The 15,700-nt window shown below is 42.5% G+C and overlaps 1 protein-coding gene across 1 annotated transcript; it reads left to right on the top strand.

Moving 5' to 3' along the window:
- The first annotated feature begins 3,128 nt into the window (after positions 1-3,128).
- LOC130969030 (disease resistance protein RPV1-like) lies at positions 3,129-14,753 on the top strand. Its single transcript, XM_057894587.1, has 2 exons — positions 3,129-3,778; positions 14,322-14,753. The coding sequence occupies exons 1-2, from the start codon at positions 3,294-3,296 to the stop codon at positions 14,647-14,649; spliced, it is 813 nt and encodes a 270-aa protein (XP_057750570.1). The 5' UTR covers positions 3,129-3,293; the 3' UTR covers positions 14,650-14,753.
- Positions 14,754-15,700: the final 947 nt, after the last annotated feature.

Genomic DNA, 15,700 nt, shown 5'->3' with positions numbered 1-15,700 from the left:
TTGTGCATATTTATAGATATTAATCTTTAAATAATTAAAAACAACACAATAAATTATATTTTAATACAATTTAACTAAATTTATTATATTAAAACAGTTTAAATATAAATTTAACGTAATTCATGTATATATAAAATCTCTAATATACACGTTTATCAAAATGAAATAGAAATAATTTTCAATAAAATAGAATAATATAACATAATTTTTATATATAAATAAAGATATTTTAATAATTTTATTTTTTGTAAAAATTTAGTAGATTTTTATAAAACGAATATCTCTATTTTTATCAATGTTTATTGGTAGAAACGAATTCTCATCTCTATAGAAATTTTGCAAGTCTTTATTAATCTCTTTATCGCCACTACAATAAAAATATTTTTAAATAACAAATTTTTAGTGACAATAATATAATAAGTACTATAACTTTATTTTGTAACAATTATATATTTAACATTATTTCTATATGTTATAATAATAATTACATATTTTTTTGTCATTAAAAAGTATCAACAATGATATTATTGTCGCTAAAAGTTCTTTAATTTTCACTAAATATATTAGCGTCTATTTTCATTGTTACTAAAATAAAAATATATTAAGGGAGATATTTTTACCATTCCTAATTAAGGAGGGAATATACATAGTTAAACGAAATTTTTACTGAAATACAAACACTTGACAATCCTTTTCAAAGCGAACAAATTCGTTATCATCGTCATTAATAAAGTGTCTACCGGATTCAAAAGGTACCTATAAATCTATGGACGTATGGAACTTATAGCATAAGAAGTTAAGCTGAAGTATAGTCATATAGTTAATTAGAATGAAAAGAAAGAATGAGAAATCAACAAAGGAAGCTGTTGAAATGAGTTGTCACAGTAGCCCCACTACTACTACTGTTTTTGGAAGCATCCATTCACTATTTGTGTAAGATTGGTGTCAAAATTTCTCATAGCTTTCACACCTCTGATCTTATTGCAATTTGGCTTCTTTCTTTGTGGCTGGTATCTGACAAATGCTGCTCTACGTTTCTCCTTTTCACATGGTCAACTCTTTTATCGATTCTTATTCTTCATCATCGACTACATAACTGATAACTCTACCCGTTAATCATTGCATAATTCTATAACATACCCCAACCCCCATACGTCATTGTATGATTATACATTTATAATTAATTATCTAATAATAAATAATTGGACTTTGTCAAATGTAATGATGGAATTTCGTGTGTGGACTTGCTTTCATTGATCGGTTGCCTGGCTTTTATCTTTTTTCAGATCTAATTAAATATTTATTAAACATTATATTCTTATAAGTTAATGTACTATATTATAATAAAGGGAGTCACTCACGTAAAGACGTTTAAAACGTCTTTTTTTAAAGACGCTTTTTAATAATTAAAATTTAATCTATATAATCGATCAAACTGTATTATTTTTGTCAAAATTAGATCAAACAAATTAATTTGACAAAAAAATCGATAAATCAAATCTTGAACCGATCTAAATTAATATTCTTTTTTATAAAAAAATGACTATAATAATTTTATTATAAAAAATGACTAAAATATTCTCATTATATATATTAATTTTAAAAATCTTAAATTATAATTATATGATGACATAAAAAAAAGAGAAAGGTTAGAATTTAGAGTTTTAAAATATATAGTAAAAATATTTTAAGTCATTTTTTATAATAGGAATATTATAGTTATTTTTATAAAAAATATTAATTTAAATCGATTTAAGATTTAGTTTATTAATTTTTCGGTCAAACCGATTTATTTCATCTAATTTTGACAAAATAATATAAATTAATCGATTATATAAATTTAATATTAATTATTAAAAAATATTTTTAAAAAAATATTTTAAACGTCTTTACGTGTGATTCCTTCTAATAAAGAACTCATCCGATAATGAATTCAATAGTAATTGAATATTTAGAAAGTTTTGTAAAAGAAGAAAAAACCGTGTTGAATCTTACATTTAAATCAAAGATATTGAGATATATGAGAGATGAGTATGATATCAATTAAGAACGAATTAAGTGAAGCTCATATATAATATTAAAGAATTCATACACCAACCAGAAATTTTAAATAACCAATATTTTTTTTGTATTAATTTTGAATTAATAGTAGTTAACTACTCTATTTTTTAATACAAATAGTATTAGTCCATTAACAATTTTATCTGTTCTATTTCTCTCCAGCAAGAAATCGTTCACTAGAAATAACGATAAAGAGGACTGTTTTACTTTTTAAAATTCAATCACTTCATTATTATTATTATTATTATTATTATTATTATTATTTAATTTTAATATATTATTAATATAAAATAATTTTATACATTAATCTAATTATATAATGTTATGTTAATAAAAATAATCTATTATTATTATTATTATTTATCAAAAATATTAATTGTACACTAAAATTAGTCACTAAAATAAATCACTATATATTTATGTATAAATATATGAAGTTTAACTAATTTTTAGTATGTATTTTATATTTTTACGTGTATTATATATTAATAGTTGATTTTAGTGTAAATTCACCTGTAGTTGTATTATTATTGTTGTTAGAATAAAGTATCATTTTTGTCTCAAAAATTTGGAATATATCCTATTTGTATCCCTAACGTTTAAATCGTTTTATTTGTATTTCTAACGTTTGTAAAAGTGATTCAATGTTATCATACTGTCAATTATACATCATGAACTTTAGTTTGAGTTCTGAAAATCTCTTTTTGAAATTAGAATAGAAATATTTGGAGCAGAACCGATGATCTACTTCGGATAATAGCTCATTAAAAGTTGAAACTAATTCCTACAATATTAAAATTGAACACATCTAAATAAGATCTAATTGAGAATAAATACATCCAAGTAAGAATAATTGACAAATACAATATGATCTATTAGTAAAATTGACGGCAAGATAATATTAAATCACTTTTATAAACATTAGCAATACAACACAAATAGAATTTATCCAAAACGTTAGAGATAAACACGATACTTTACTCTTCTTCTTCTTATTATTAGAGAATGAAAAAGAATAAATTATGCTGGTGTAACATTGTTTATATAATAATGTAATGTTTGCTTGTATTTGTTGGTACGATAAGTTGAATCGAGATATTGCCTGAATTCTATCCCCGGAAGGTACATAGGAACTAACACCTACTAAAGTCAACTAATAAGGCAAATGGTAATAATGCTTTAATTTCTTGCATGTTGAAACCATAGAGATCGAGAACGAACAGAGAACATACATGGCAGCATCGTCCTCCACCAATAATGGTGTTCACGAGGTGTTCCTCAGTTTCAGGGGCGAGGACACAAGGAAGACATTCACCAGCCATCTGCACGCTGCCTTCAAGAGATTTGAGATCAGAACCTACATAGACTACAATCTTGAGAGAGGAGACGAGATCTCGGGGACGCTTCTCAGGGCCATAGAGGATGCCAAGCTCTCCGTGATCGTGTTCTCGAAGAACTTCGCATCCTCCAGATGGTGTCTTGAGGAGGTGAAGAAGATAATTGATTGTAAGAAAACGAGGGGGCAGATGGTGCTTCCCATATTCTACGATGTGGAGCCTTCCATTGTTAGGTACCAAACGGGAAGCTTTGCAACAGCTTTCGCCAGACATGAGGAGCGCTTTCGTGATTCTGATCGCCCTAACAAGAAAATTCAGAAATGGAGGGATGCTCTTGCTGAAGCTGCCACTTTCTCAGGCTGGGATTGCTCCGTTGACAGGTAAATCATAATATACGTCTAATTAACTTCAGGTTGCAACGTAAAAATTTACGTGCAGTTATTTTTATGTAGAATTGATAAATGATAATTTAGTGAAACTTATCAAATCATTTGGTGTTGTTAATTAAATATCAAATTTACATGAAAAGCAAATTTTGTTTCTACTTAATTGTTTATGGTCATATACCACTTACACATTTTGGCTTCAACAATCCGTAACCCACTCCAACCATCATATCGTTTATGGTCATATACCACGGACTCACAATTCTTGATATTGGTCAAGCTTCTATTATTTTTGAAAGTTTACACTGCAAACAAAATTTGATTATCGTTTAAATTTACTGTTAAATTTTATATACAGAATCGACGATTTTAAGTATTATTATCAGATTTATTTTGTTGAAGAAACACACAACGCTAATGTATTATTATTGAAATTCTAAAATTTGACGATAATAGTGTTAGAAAGTGCAGTTTTTCCTGTTAAGATTATTTTATTAGAACTATAATTATTTTAGGGTCAAAATATTAATGGTTTAGTTTAGCTTGAGAATATATAATTAAATACTAATGTAAAATAGTTTATGGTAATGGTACACTAAACTAATATATCTCTATATGTTTCTTGTTTATTTGTACATGATGATCCAGAAAATCAATAGAAAGTCAAACAATATGCCCAAAGTGGTTATTTTCTTGCTTATTATATATAAACCTAGAATCATATAACAATAATGTCAACTCTTCACACTTGTATATATATGGTATAAGGCAAAGTTAAATTATGAAAAGGTATATATAAAGTAAGGTGACTTTACCTTTTGTTCGTTAGTCGTCTTCCAAACAGGTCGGGTGGACAGAAGATGTAAAGATGGATAGGTGAGGATGTCCTTAGTCCTGGTCACACTGATTGTGGGTCTGCCGAGCTAGCGAGCACTTGTGCTGGTGAACGGACGAGGGGGGGTGCCACCTGCAAAGACACTCCGACGCTCAAGTCAGCAATGTGCAGGCGGGCAGAATAATGGGGTGAGAGAATGTGACGTACCTCGGGGGAAGAGCCAATCTTCCCCTTTTATACATGTCAGTAGTGGGCCCCACGTGAGGTCAGGCCCAATTCTCCAAGGACGCTGCCATGCAGCCGCGTGTGGGCCGTACAGGACGCGTGTCCGGGTCGGTTGGAGGGCGCGTGTCCGGGTCGGGTACTGCTTGGGTCGGGTCGGCCCAAAGCTGATTCTGGGCCGGGCCGTAACAGTGCCCCCACGCGCCAATGGTAGTCGTGGGAGCTACCAATGGCGTGTCGTCTCGCATCTCGTCTGGTCGGTCGCTCGTGGGGAGGACGTGCCCCCAAGGCGCGTCTCTTGGTTGCTCAAACAACCGTTTCATCGCTTCGTTTCCTGCGCCGAGCATTGAATGCTCATAATGGGGTAAAAAACCCCTTTTGAAAAGACCATTTTGCCCCCAGGCGTTTCGCGCTCTGGAGGCAGTTTTTAAACGAGTGGTCTTGATATTTCTGCACTTTATGCACTTTTTTCGCACTCCCTATTCTCCCTTCTCCCTCCTTGCTTCAAGGCTTTGCTGTGGTGCCTCCGTTCGTGTTTCTTGCATTTTCCCAGATTCAACTTCATCTTCCTTTCATCAATTCAGGTAACTTTTCTGATCAACCTCCCTTTTATGCATTATTTCTGCATGGTTGTTATTTGGTTTTTTGATGTCACTGCGTAGCCTTTTAGTTGCGAGTAGACGTGTTAGGGGGGAAAGTACCATTCCAGGGTAGGCTTTTTCCTCGTTCTCTTTAGCCATTCAGTCTTGTTTAGCCTTAGTCGAGAAGTCGTGAGGGTGATGTTTGTGTTCGGCCTGAGCAACCGATCTCTTAGACTAACTGGATGGTACCCCCATGTAGGTATGGCTCGCACGGTCTCCCGGGCATCCGTCAACCCTGCGGCGTACGACCAGTATGCTTGGGTCGTCTCTGATGTAAGGGATTCACCCAATCAAATGGGCGAGGAGGAGCTCACCGAGTTCCGACAAGCCGGGTATTTGTGCGGCGGGACCGACGAGGAGGCCAATTACGACGTTTTCGTCCCGGCTCCTCACGAGCGTTTGTACGAAATCAACTTCCAACCCCGCCAGGTCGCCGACTGGATTTGGTTCTACAAAGCCATGTTCACTCAAGTCGGAGTTCGCATTCCTTTCTCAGCCTTTCAAATGGCGCTCTTAAACCGAATTTCCGTGTCACCGTCGCAGTTGCATCCGAACAGTTGGGCTTCGATCCGCTGTTTCGAGATGGTCTGTGAATATCTCGAACTGCCGGTGTCCGTGGATGTCTTTCTCTTCTTCTTCACCCTCACAAACCCTACCAAGGAGGGGAAACATAGAAAAGGGTTTATGTCCTTCCGAGCTGCCCAGGGTCGGAAGATTTTTGGTTTGTTCGAAGATTCCTACCACGGGTTCAAGGACAAATATTTTAAGGTCCGCCCTGCCAAGGGTCGCCACCCCTTTTGGTTGTCGTTGGAGGGGGTACGGCTTATCCCGACTTATTGGAGTTTCGGGGCAGGGTCCAATAGTTTTATTAAGGTGATTTATAAAAACATGTCGGCAGTAGATCAGCAGATTGCCGAGGTGCTAAACGCAGTTTTTGGGAAGAACCCGGTAAATCCCCATCTCCTTATGGGTGACCGGGAGTCCGGCCGTAACTATATTTGTGAGAAGCTTTTTACTTTCCTCTTTGTCTTTTTCCTTCTTGTTGATGTTATGTGACGACTAACCGACCTTCCTTGTCTTCCTGCAGTGGATATGTCTGCGTCCGTGACGGGTCTTCCCGACTTGTTTCAGACTTTCCTCGGCGGCGGTGATGATGAAGAGGATAATGATCAATCTGCTGCCGAGACGTCCGCAGCTCCCCCAGAGGACAAAACTTCTTCAGGGCAGGAGGCCGTTGTTGGGGGGACCGGGACCTCGACGCAAGCCGCCCAGGTCGGGGTCGGGAAAACGGTTCATGACTCTCCCCCTCGCGAAGTGGTAGGCCAAGGGGGTTCGACGTCTGCTCCTGACGATGACGTGGAGGTGGTCGTCCCCACCCCTAAAAGGAAGAGGACGGCGTCTTCTAGTCCTGAGGGGGTCCTCACCGTCATGGAGAGGAATTTTGATGCAAGTAACTTTATAGATACCCAACTGATCCCTGGCACCGAGGACTACTTCCACGAGTCTTCCCTTACCGGTCAAGCGAGGTGGATGTACCGAACACTTCTGCGGGGTGCCGTGATAGCCCGGAAGGCTGAGTTTGAGCTGTCCGGGATGGAGTCTCTTCGTCGGAAGTTGGACTCTGCTGGGAAGGCCAACAATGAATTGAAAAGTGAAGTGGAAACTCTCCGGGAGCAGTTGACTCAAACTTCGGAGAAGTTGGATGCCGCCGAGAAGAAAACCACCACCGCTGAGCAGAAAGCTACCTCCGCCGAACAAAAGTTAACAGCTGCCGAGAAGAAACAGAAAGAGTCGGACGCGACGATTGAACGTCTGGTCGAGCGTGAGATGGCTCTGGAGAAACAGGTCGGCGAAGCGCAGAAGCGTACGGCCGAAGTCGAGAAGGAGAAGCAGGCCGTGGAGGCCGAACTGGCAACATGGAAGGCCAAGTACAAAGACGTCGTCAAACAGGGTAAAGGCGCGATTTTGGGCACCGAGGAAGCCCTGAAGGCTCAAATTAAAATTGTTGCCCCTGAGTTCGACACGTCGGCAATTGGCGTTTTTAAGATTATTAAGGACGGCCAGGTTGTTGATGTTCCGAAGAAATGAACTCTTTGTTTCATCGTTTTTGTTTAGCCGTTTTGTTTTGGCTTGTAGACAGTTGTTTTTAGCCGTTTTGGCTTATACGAACAGTTTAATCTTAGCCGTTTTACTTTTGGCTTGTGAATAATGACTCTTTGGTCGCTTGCTCGTGTTGTCGCGATGAAGTTTTTCTTACTTGTCCGGTTGTTATCGTTTTTAGTAACCGTTTTTGGTTTATAGTTGTTTATATCGGCGGCCCGTGGGCTCTCGAGTAGTTGTTCGTTACAACGGTAGTTGATGATCTCCCGGGGTGATCAGTCCCGGGTTAGGTGTCGTTGCTAGTCACGACAAGATGATTTATCTGAAAAACGGAGGTAAAATAGAATAGAGAATTTGCACAAGTGTATCTTATTCGGTATCCACATAAAAGACTTGAAAGTTACTATGAAGTTCAAATGACAAATTAACTACTTAGCTAGATTAGCCGGCAGGTCGCTCCGTCCTCTAGGAGTAGAATCTTCTAAGGTTGTCCGCATTCCAAGTTCTCGGGACTTCCTTGCCGTCGAGTCTTTCTAGTTTGAATGCTCCTTTTCCCATCACTTTCTTGACTCTATATGGGCCTTCCCAGTTGGCCGCCAGCTTGCCTTCTCCGGGGGTCGGCAGGCCGATATCATTTCGCCTCAGGACGAGGTCGTTTGGCTCGAATTCCCTCTTGAGCACTTTGGTGTTGTAGCGGAGCGCCACTCTTTGTTTTAGCGCCGTTTCTGTCAAGTGGGCCATTTCTCGGGCTTCCTCAATCAGGTCCTTTTCTACGGCTTCCTCCACCCCTTTCAAAAGAAGTCGTGGGCTTGGTTCTCCGATTTCTACGGGTATTACCGCGTCCACCCCGTATGTTAATCGGAAAGGAGTTTCCTTGGTGGAGGACTGCTCGGTTGTTCGGTAAGACCAGAGGACCGATGCCAGCTCGTCGGCCCAAGCACCCTTTTTGTTGTCCAGCCTCTTCTTTAGCCCTGAAAGGATAACCTTGTTGGCGGACTCCACTTATCCGTTCGTCCGAGGGTGTTCTACCGAAGAGAACCTTTGCCTTATACCTAGGCCGTTGAGAAATTCTGTGAACTTTTTGTCAGCAAATTGTGTGCCGTTGTCCGAGATGACGACTTCTGGTATCCCGAACCGTGTTATCACCTGCCTCCACATGAATTTTCTGCAATTGGCTGAGGATATGCTAGCCAATGGTTCGGCTTCTATCCATTTGGTATAGTAATCAATTGCCACTATGAGATATTTGACCTGCCCAGGGCCGACAGGGAAGGGCCCTAAGAGGTCGATTCCCCACTGAGCGAATGGCCGGGAGGTCGTCAGCAAGCTCAACTCGTTTGCCGGTGCCTTGGCAAAGTTGGCGTTCTGTTGGCACTTTATGCACTTTTTGACAAACTCTTTGGAATCTGCCATCATCGACGACCAGTAGTACCCAGCTCGGATCAACTTCCTTGCTAGGGCTTTTCCTCCGATGTGGTGCCCACAGCAGCCCTCGTGGACTTCCCTGAGGACGTAGTCCGTTTGGTCGGGGTGTAGGCACTTCAGTAGGGGTTGGCTGAGCCCTTTTCTGAACAGCTGTTCTTGGATGACGGCGTATTTGGCCGCTTCCCTCCTCAATTTCACCGCATCCTTTTCGTCACCAGGGACTTGGCCGTGTTCTAGGTAGTTGGTGATGGGGTCTAGCCATGAAGAACTTAGGGTCGTTATGTGTAGTGCAATTGCAGGTTCCCTTGTCATGCCTTGGATGAGAGACCGGTTTCCCTCCCCTGGCTTCGTGCTGGCTAATTTTGATAGGAGGTCTGCTCGTGTGTTCCTTTCTCTGGGTACATGCTGGACCGTGACCTCGTCGAACTTTTGGCTCAAGCTTTTGACCTTTTCCAAGTACTTCTGCAACAAGGGGTCCTTGGCTTGATAGCTGCCGTTTACTTGGGAAGTGACGACTTGGGAATCGCTGCATACTTCCAGCCTTTTTGCGCCGACCTCTGTTGCTAGGGTCAAGCCTCCTATGAGGGCTTCGTATTCGGCTTGGTTGTTCGAGATGGGAAACTCAAATCTGACCGACTGTTCGTATACGACCCCGTTTGGACTTTCTAGGATGATCCCGGCTCCTCCAAAGGTCTGGTTGGAGGCTCCGTCCACATGGAGCGTCCACCGTGTACCCATGTCTTCGCCTGGGTCTCCTGTTACTTCAACCAAAAAATCCGCCATGGCCTGCGCCTTGATGGCTTGCCGGGGCTCGTACCGTATGTCATATTGAGAGAGTTCGATGGACCAAGTCATCATTCTTCCCGCCAGGTCGGGTTTTTGGAGAACTTGCCGGATCCCTTGGTCCGTTCTGACGACCACTTGGTGACTCTGGAAATACTGTTTTAACCTTCTCGAGGAAGTTAGGAGTGCTAAAGCTAGTTTTTCCAACTTGCTATATCTTAACTCTGCTCCTTGTAGGGCCCTGCTTATGAAGTAGACTGGTTGTTGGGTCCTCCCGTCCTCCCGCACTAGTACTGCGGCCAGGGCTTCGCTTGTTATAGCGAGGTACAGGTACAGTGGTTCCCCGTCCCTTGGCTTCCCGAGAACGGGAGGTGCCGCTAGGATTTCCTTGAAGTGTTGAAAGGCTTCTTCGCACGCGGGTGTCCACTCAAACGCCATCCCTTTCTTCATGAGGTTGAAGAATGGCAGGGCCTTTGTCGCCGAGGCCCCGAGAAACCGGGAAAGTGATGTCAATCGCCCTGCCAACCTCTGGACGTCCTTGACACAGCCCGGGCTCTTCATCTGAAGTATTGCCTGGCATTTCTCCGGGTTGGCTTCTACCCCTCTCTGAGTTATCATAAATCCCAGGAACTTGCCGGCTTCCATGGCGAAGGCGCACTTGAGGGGGTTCAGCCTCATACCATGTTGACGGAGGGACGCAAACACACTTGCCAGGTCGTTTAGGAGGTCGTCGGGTCGTGTTGTTTTTGCCAGGATGTCGTCCACGTAAACTTCGACCGTTTTCCCTATGAGGTCGTGGAATATCCTGTTCATCAGCCTTTGATATGTTGCCCCTGCATTTTTCAAGCCAAACGGCATTACCTTGTAGCAGAAAGTTCCTCCTGGCGTTATGAACGCCGTTTTGTCTTCGTCTGGTCGGTGCATCGGTATCTGATTGTAACCGGAGTAGGCGTCCATGAAACTCAGATATCAGTACCCCGCCGCGGCGTCGACGAGTGCATCTATGTTGGGGAGGGGGAAGCAATCTTTGGGGCATGCTTTGTTTAGGTCAGAGTAGTCCACGCACATTCTCCATCTGCCATTGTGTTTTTTCACCAATACCACATTTGAGAGCCACATCGAGTAGTCCACTTCTCGTATGAAGCCTGCTTCTAGGAGGCCGGCCGTTTGCTTGGCTACCTCCTCTGCTCTTTCCGCCGACATCTTTCTCCTTCGTTGAGCCACTGGGCGTGCTTCCGGCTTGACGGCTAGGTGATGTGAGATGATTTGTGGATCAATGCCCGGCATGTCGGCTGGCGTCCATGCGAACAGGTCTTTGTTGGCCCTTATCATTTCAATCAAAGGCTCCTTCAACTCATGTGGGAGGTTCTTGTTAACGAATGTGAACTTTTCCCCTTCGTCACCGATGCTAAATTTCTCCAGGTCCCCTTCTGGTTCCGGCCTCGGCTTGTCCTCTACTCTGGCATCAAGGTCGGCTAGGAATACGCCGGATGCTTCTTTGGACTTCTTTCTGAGGGAAAGGCTGGCGTTGTCACAAGCGACCGCCGTCTCGAGGTCTCCTCTTATGGTCCCTATGGATCCATCATCGGTGACAAACTTCATAACCAGCAGCTTGGTATTGATTATAGCTTCAAAATCAATGATTGTTTTTCTTCCCAAGATGATGTTGTAGGCCGTGGAATCTCGGAGGATTACGAACTCGGCCATCGCCGACCTTCGGCCTTGCACCTGTCCCACCGAGATTGGTAGGAAAATGACTCCGTCTGGTTTGATGAAGTGGTCGCCTAACCCGATAACCCCGTGCTGGTGAGTCGTCAGGTCGGCGTCTTTCAGCCCCAGTGCGTCGAACACATTGCGGAACATGATGTTTGAATCAGCTCCAGTGTCGACAAGGATCCGTTTGACGAGGCCGGTTCCCACTCTGGCCGTTATGACCATGGGAGGGTTTTCCGGGGCGTCGCTGAACCATTGGTCTTCTGGGCCGAAAGAAATGGACGGAGGTTTTTTGGTACTCTGCACAGGTGGAGATGAGATCGCCAGAACCTTGGCGTCTTTCTTGTGTGCCGACCGGGATTTTGGTGCAGCATTTTTTGCCGTTACCACGTTTATTACCGTGAGGCCGTGGTCTCTGTCTTCGGGCTCCGGTCGCCGTTTGGCCGAGCGTGTCTTGTCTTCCTCGACCTGATCACGATAACGCCTTCTCGGCTCCCTGATGAGATGGGAGAACGCTGCTAGCTTTCCTTCCCTTATCGTCTGTTCTAATGCATCCTTCAGGTCGAAACAGTCCTGTGTTTGATGGCCATATCCCTTATGGTAGTCACAATAAAGGTTCTTGTTTCCACCCGTGCGATCCTTTAGTGGTCGGGGCTTCGGAAGAATTCCCTTCTCAGCTATTTGTTGATAGACTTCCACAATGGGGAGGGTGAGTGGAGTGTAGTTAGTAAACTTCCCGACTCGAGGGAACGGCCTAGGAGCTTTGTTTGATGCCTCCTCCCTAACCTTTTCTTTTGCTCTCTCCCCGTCGCCACCGGACTGCCGAGCCTGGCCGTAACCGGACTGCCGCTTATTGGCAGCCACGACTCGGCTGACTTCCTCATCGTTTATGTACTCTTTGGCCACCGTTTGGATTTCATGCATCGTCCAAACCGGCTTCGTGGTAAGATGTTTTCGGAAGTTCTCGTTGAGGAGGCCGTTCGTTAGGCAGAGACTGGCCACCGAGTCGGTTAAGCCGTCGATTTCCAAGCATTCGTCGTTGAACCGATCTAAGTACCTCCTGGTCGGCTCTCCCTGTCTTTGGGTTACCCCGAGAAGGTTGATAGGATGCTTGGCCTTTGCTATTCTCATTGTAAATTGAGCCAGGAATGTGCGGCTGATGTCTGAGAAATTGTAGATGGAGCCTTGAGGGAGGCCGTTAAACCATCTGATCGCTGGTCCTGCTAGGGTCACCGGGAAGGCGCGGCATCTTACTTCGTCGCCTACTCCCTCTAGATTCATCCTGGCCTCGAAGGCCGTGAGGTGTTCTAGAGGGTCTTGAGTCCCGTCGTATCTCATGTCTGTTGGCTTGTCGAAGTGTTTCGGCAGCCGGACCTCGAGGATAGATCGGTGGAACGGGGTGGCGCCCATTATCACGGGTTGTCGTGTTCTTCCGTCTTCGCGACCTCTTGTCGCTCGGCGGATCGGTCCGCCGCGGGAGTAAATGATCGTGTCATTACGTCTCCTCACTATGGGTGACTCCTCCCGCGAGCTCTCCACTTCCGTCCGCGGGCGGCTTCGGTAAGAGTCTTCCTCCTCGCTCCCGGGAGACGGGGTATAGCTCGGATCGGCAGATCGTTCGTCCCGCTCCCGGTTGGCAAGCTGCCGCTCCAGGTTCTGGACTCTGTGGCGTAGCTCTTGCATTATTATGGCGCTATCGCCGCCCGTTCCTCCGAATGGTCGTGTCCTCGTGCGTCGATGGGGGGACCTTCGCCGCCCCCCTTGCGAGGCGACGGAGGCTGCCCCCTCTGCTCCGGCAGCTCGGCCTTGGTCGCCGGGACCCAGTGCAACTTCCATTTAGACGTCCCCACAGATGGCGCCAATGTTCGTTAGTCGTCTTCCAAACAGGTCGGGTGGACAGAAGATGTAAAGATGGATAGGTGAGGATGTCCTTAGTCCTGGTCACACTGATTGTGGGTCTGCCGAGCTAGCGAGCACTTGTGCTGGTGAACGGACGAGGGGGGGTGCCACCTGCAAAGACACTCCGACGCTCAAGTCAGCAATGTGCAGGCGGGCAGAATAATGGGGTGAGAGAATGTGACGTACCTCGGGGGAAGAGCCAATCTTCCCCTTTTATACATGTCAGTAGTGGGCCCCACGTGAGGTCAGGCCCAATTCTCCAAGGACGCTGCCATGCAGCCGCGTGTGGGCCGTACAGGACGCGTGTCCGGGTCGGTTGGAGGGCGCGTGTCCGGGTCGGGTACTGCTTGGGTCGGGTCGGCCCAAAGCTGATTCTGGGCCGGGCCGTAACACCTTTCTAACTAAAAGTTTAATAAGTGAAGGAATAGAATAACTCATTAATTTTTATCATAGAGAATATTTTAATAATAAAAGAAATAAAGTAATTAATATAATGAGATAATAGAAAATAAAAAAATGCTTCAAAAGGGATTAAAAATGTAACATATAGTTTAACTATACTCTTAAGGAAAGAGGAGTGTATATATTTGAAAAGAGTTATGCTAACTTTGTACTAAAATCAGCCATTAAAGTCAGCAACTAGTATAAAATATATGTTAAAATATAAATACACATTGAAAATAAATTAAACTACATATGTATTTATATATAAATACATTGGTGGCTGATTTTAGTAGCTGGTCATAGTTTACAAATAACATTTTTTATATGAAAGATATAAATGAAAGAATATGTGTAGTGTAAATAATAAAGTAGTTTCTCAAGTAAGAAATTGCAAGTTTTGAAATATATATATATATATATGGTCACACATGCATGTAGGAATTTTAATGTTTGTACAAATAATATATGATGATAGGTTGGAATCAGAGATCGTTGAGGAAATAGCGATGGATGTGCTAAACAAGTTGAATAGAGTGTATGTTGGGGACCTTGATAAAGAAATTGCAAGGTATGACCAACTTGCTAAGCACCAAATGCAATATTTTCAAGGGAGTCCTCATCCATTGCATTACCAAAATTACAAAGACACTCTCAATCGCATTAGAAAGCTTCAAATGGAAAGGCACCAACGTTTGCTTCGCATTCCTCCTAATATGTACTCACAAGCTGATGATTTAAACAACAATAACACCAATATTGATAATGGTCTCTATAATCTGTGGTCTAATGCTTTTAGATTTTGATTACTTGGAATTTAAACTAATTAAGTATATGTCCTCGATCGTTTCTATTTCATGTAATCCAAATTATGGGACACTTATAATATAACTACGTCTGTGTTTCTTTATTGAAATGTCCGTCTATTTTTTTACTTGCCAAATTGTTTGTTTCATTATTTTTCACATTATTGTTATCATATGTTGTTGGTGCATAAAATAATTTACACATTTAATCAGACTTTAAAAAACAGCCACTCACATATAAGATATCGTGGAGGGATAAGTACTGTTTTGATTCCTAAAATTTAGGATAAAAATCAAATTCGTCTCTAATCTTATTTTGGATTTAAAATCGTTCCCAACGTTTCATTTGGTATTAAAATCGTCCTTTTAACTTTTTTCGAACAAAAACACCCTTCTCTAACCTCATCGTTCACTACCACCACCACCTTTATTACCACCAACTATTCCTCTTTTTATATTTATTCATTTTTAATTCATCAACAAAAAGCAACACAACAAAAATTCACATTACTTCTCCTCCTCCAACTCATCCTCTTTTTCTTCTTAATCGGACATCCCTCTAAACCCACCCCTCTTTTTTCTCTTGAGCATACTTGCCCTAATTTCGGTACTCTTGAAAATGATGTCGTTGTTGTGTTGTTGTTGCTATTGTTGCATGTGTTGAAAGGAAAAATCACGGCAGAGATCTGCCATTGAGGACTCTTCCGCCGCCGTTAAGATTGACGGTTGTCCTCACCTTGCCGTGCTGCACCCTCATCTCGCCGTGCCTCGCCCTCGTCTCGCCTCGTTATTGAAGGACATTCTTTCTGCCGTCATCGCCCTCCTCTTCGGCGCCAGTCACGATGTCCTCACCGCCGTGTTGGGAATAAGTAGTATGACCACAATCCAATCAATCATGTGTCAAATAATTTGTTATTGTTATTATATTAAAACGTTAATATAATAAGGTCCTTGATTAAATTTAGAGATTTATCATTGTGATAGTGATCATAATATTGAGAGATAAATATTTTATAATTTAATCTAAGTTATTGTTAGTTATAGGATTATT

This window comes from Arachis stenosperma, chromosome 3 (assembly GCF_014773155.1).
Source record: "Arachis stenosperma cultivar V10309 chromosome 3, arast.V10309.gnm1.PFL2, whole genome shotgun sequence".
NCBI classification, from domain to species: domain Eukaryota; kingdom Viridiplantae; phylum Streptophyta; class Magnoliopsida; order Fabales; family Fabaceae; genus Arachis; species Arachis stenosperma.
The sequence above is the reverse complement of the archived record's forward strand: the minus strand, read 5'-3'. Positions and strand labels throughout refer to the sequence as shown.

What these genes read in the sequence shown, in the direction of transcription:
- LOC130969030 (XM_057894587.1), top strand. Translation starts at nt 3,294, where the DNA reads ATGGCAGCATCGTCCTCCACCAATAATGGTGTTCACGAGGTGTTCCTC. An exon ending in TGGGATTGCTCCGTTGACAG is followed by an intron (nt 3,779 to 14,321) that starts GTAAATCATAAT and finishes ATATGATGATAG; the next exon opens with GTTGGAATCAGAGATCGTTG.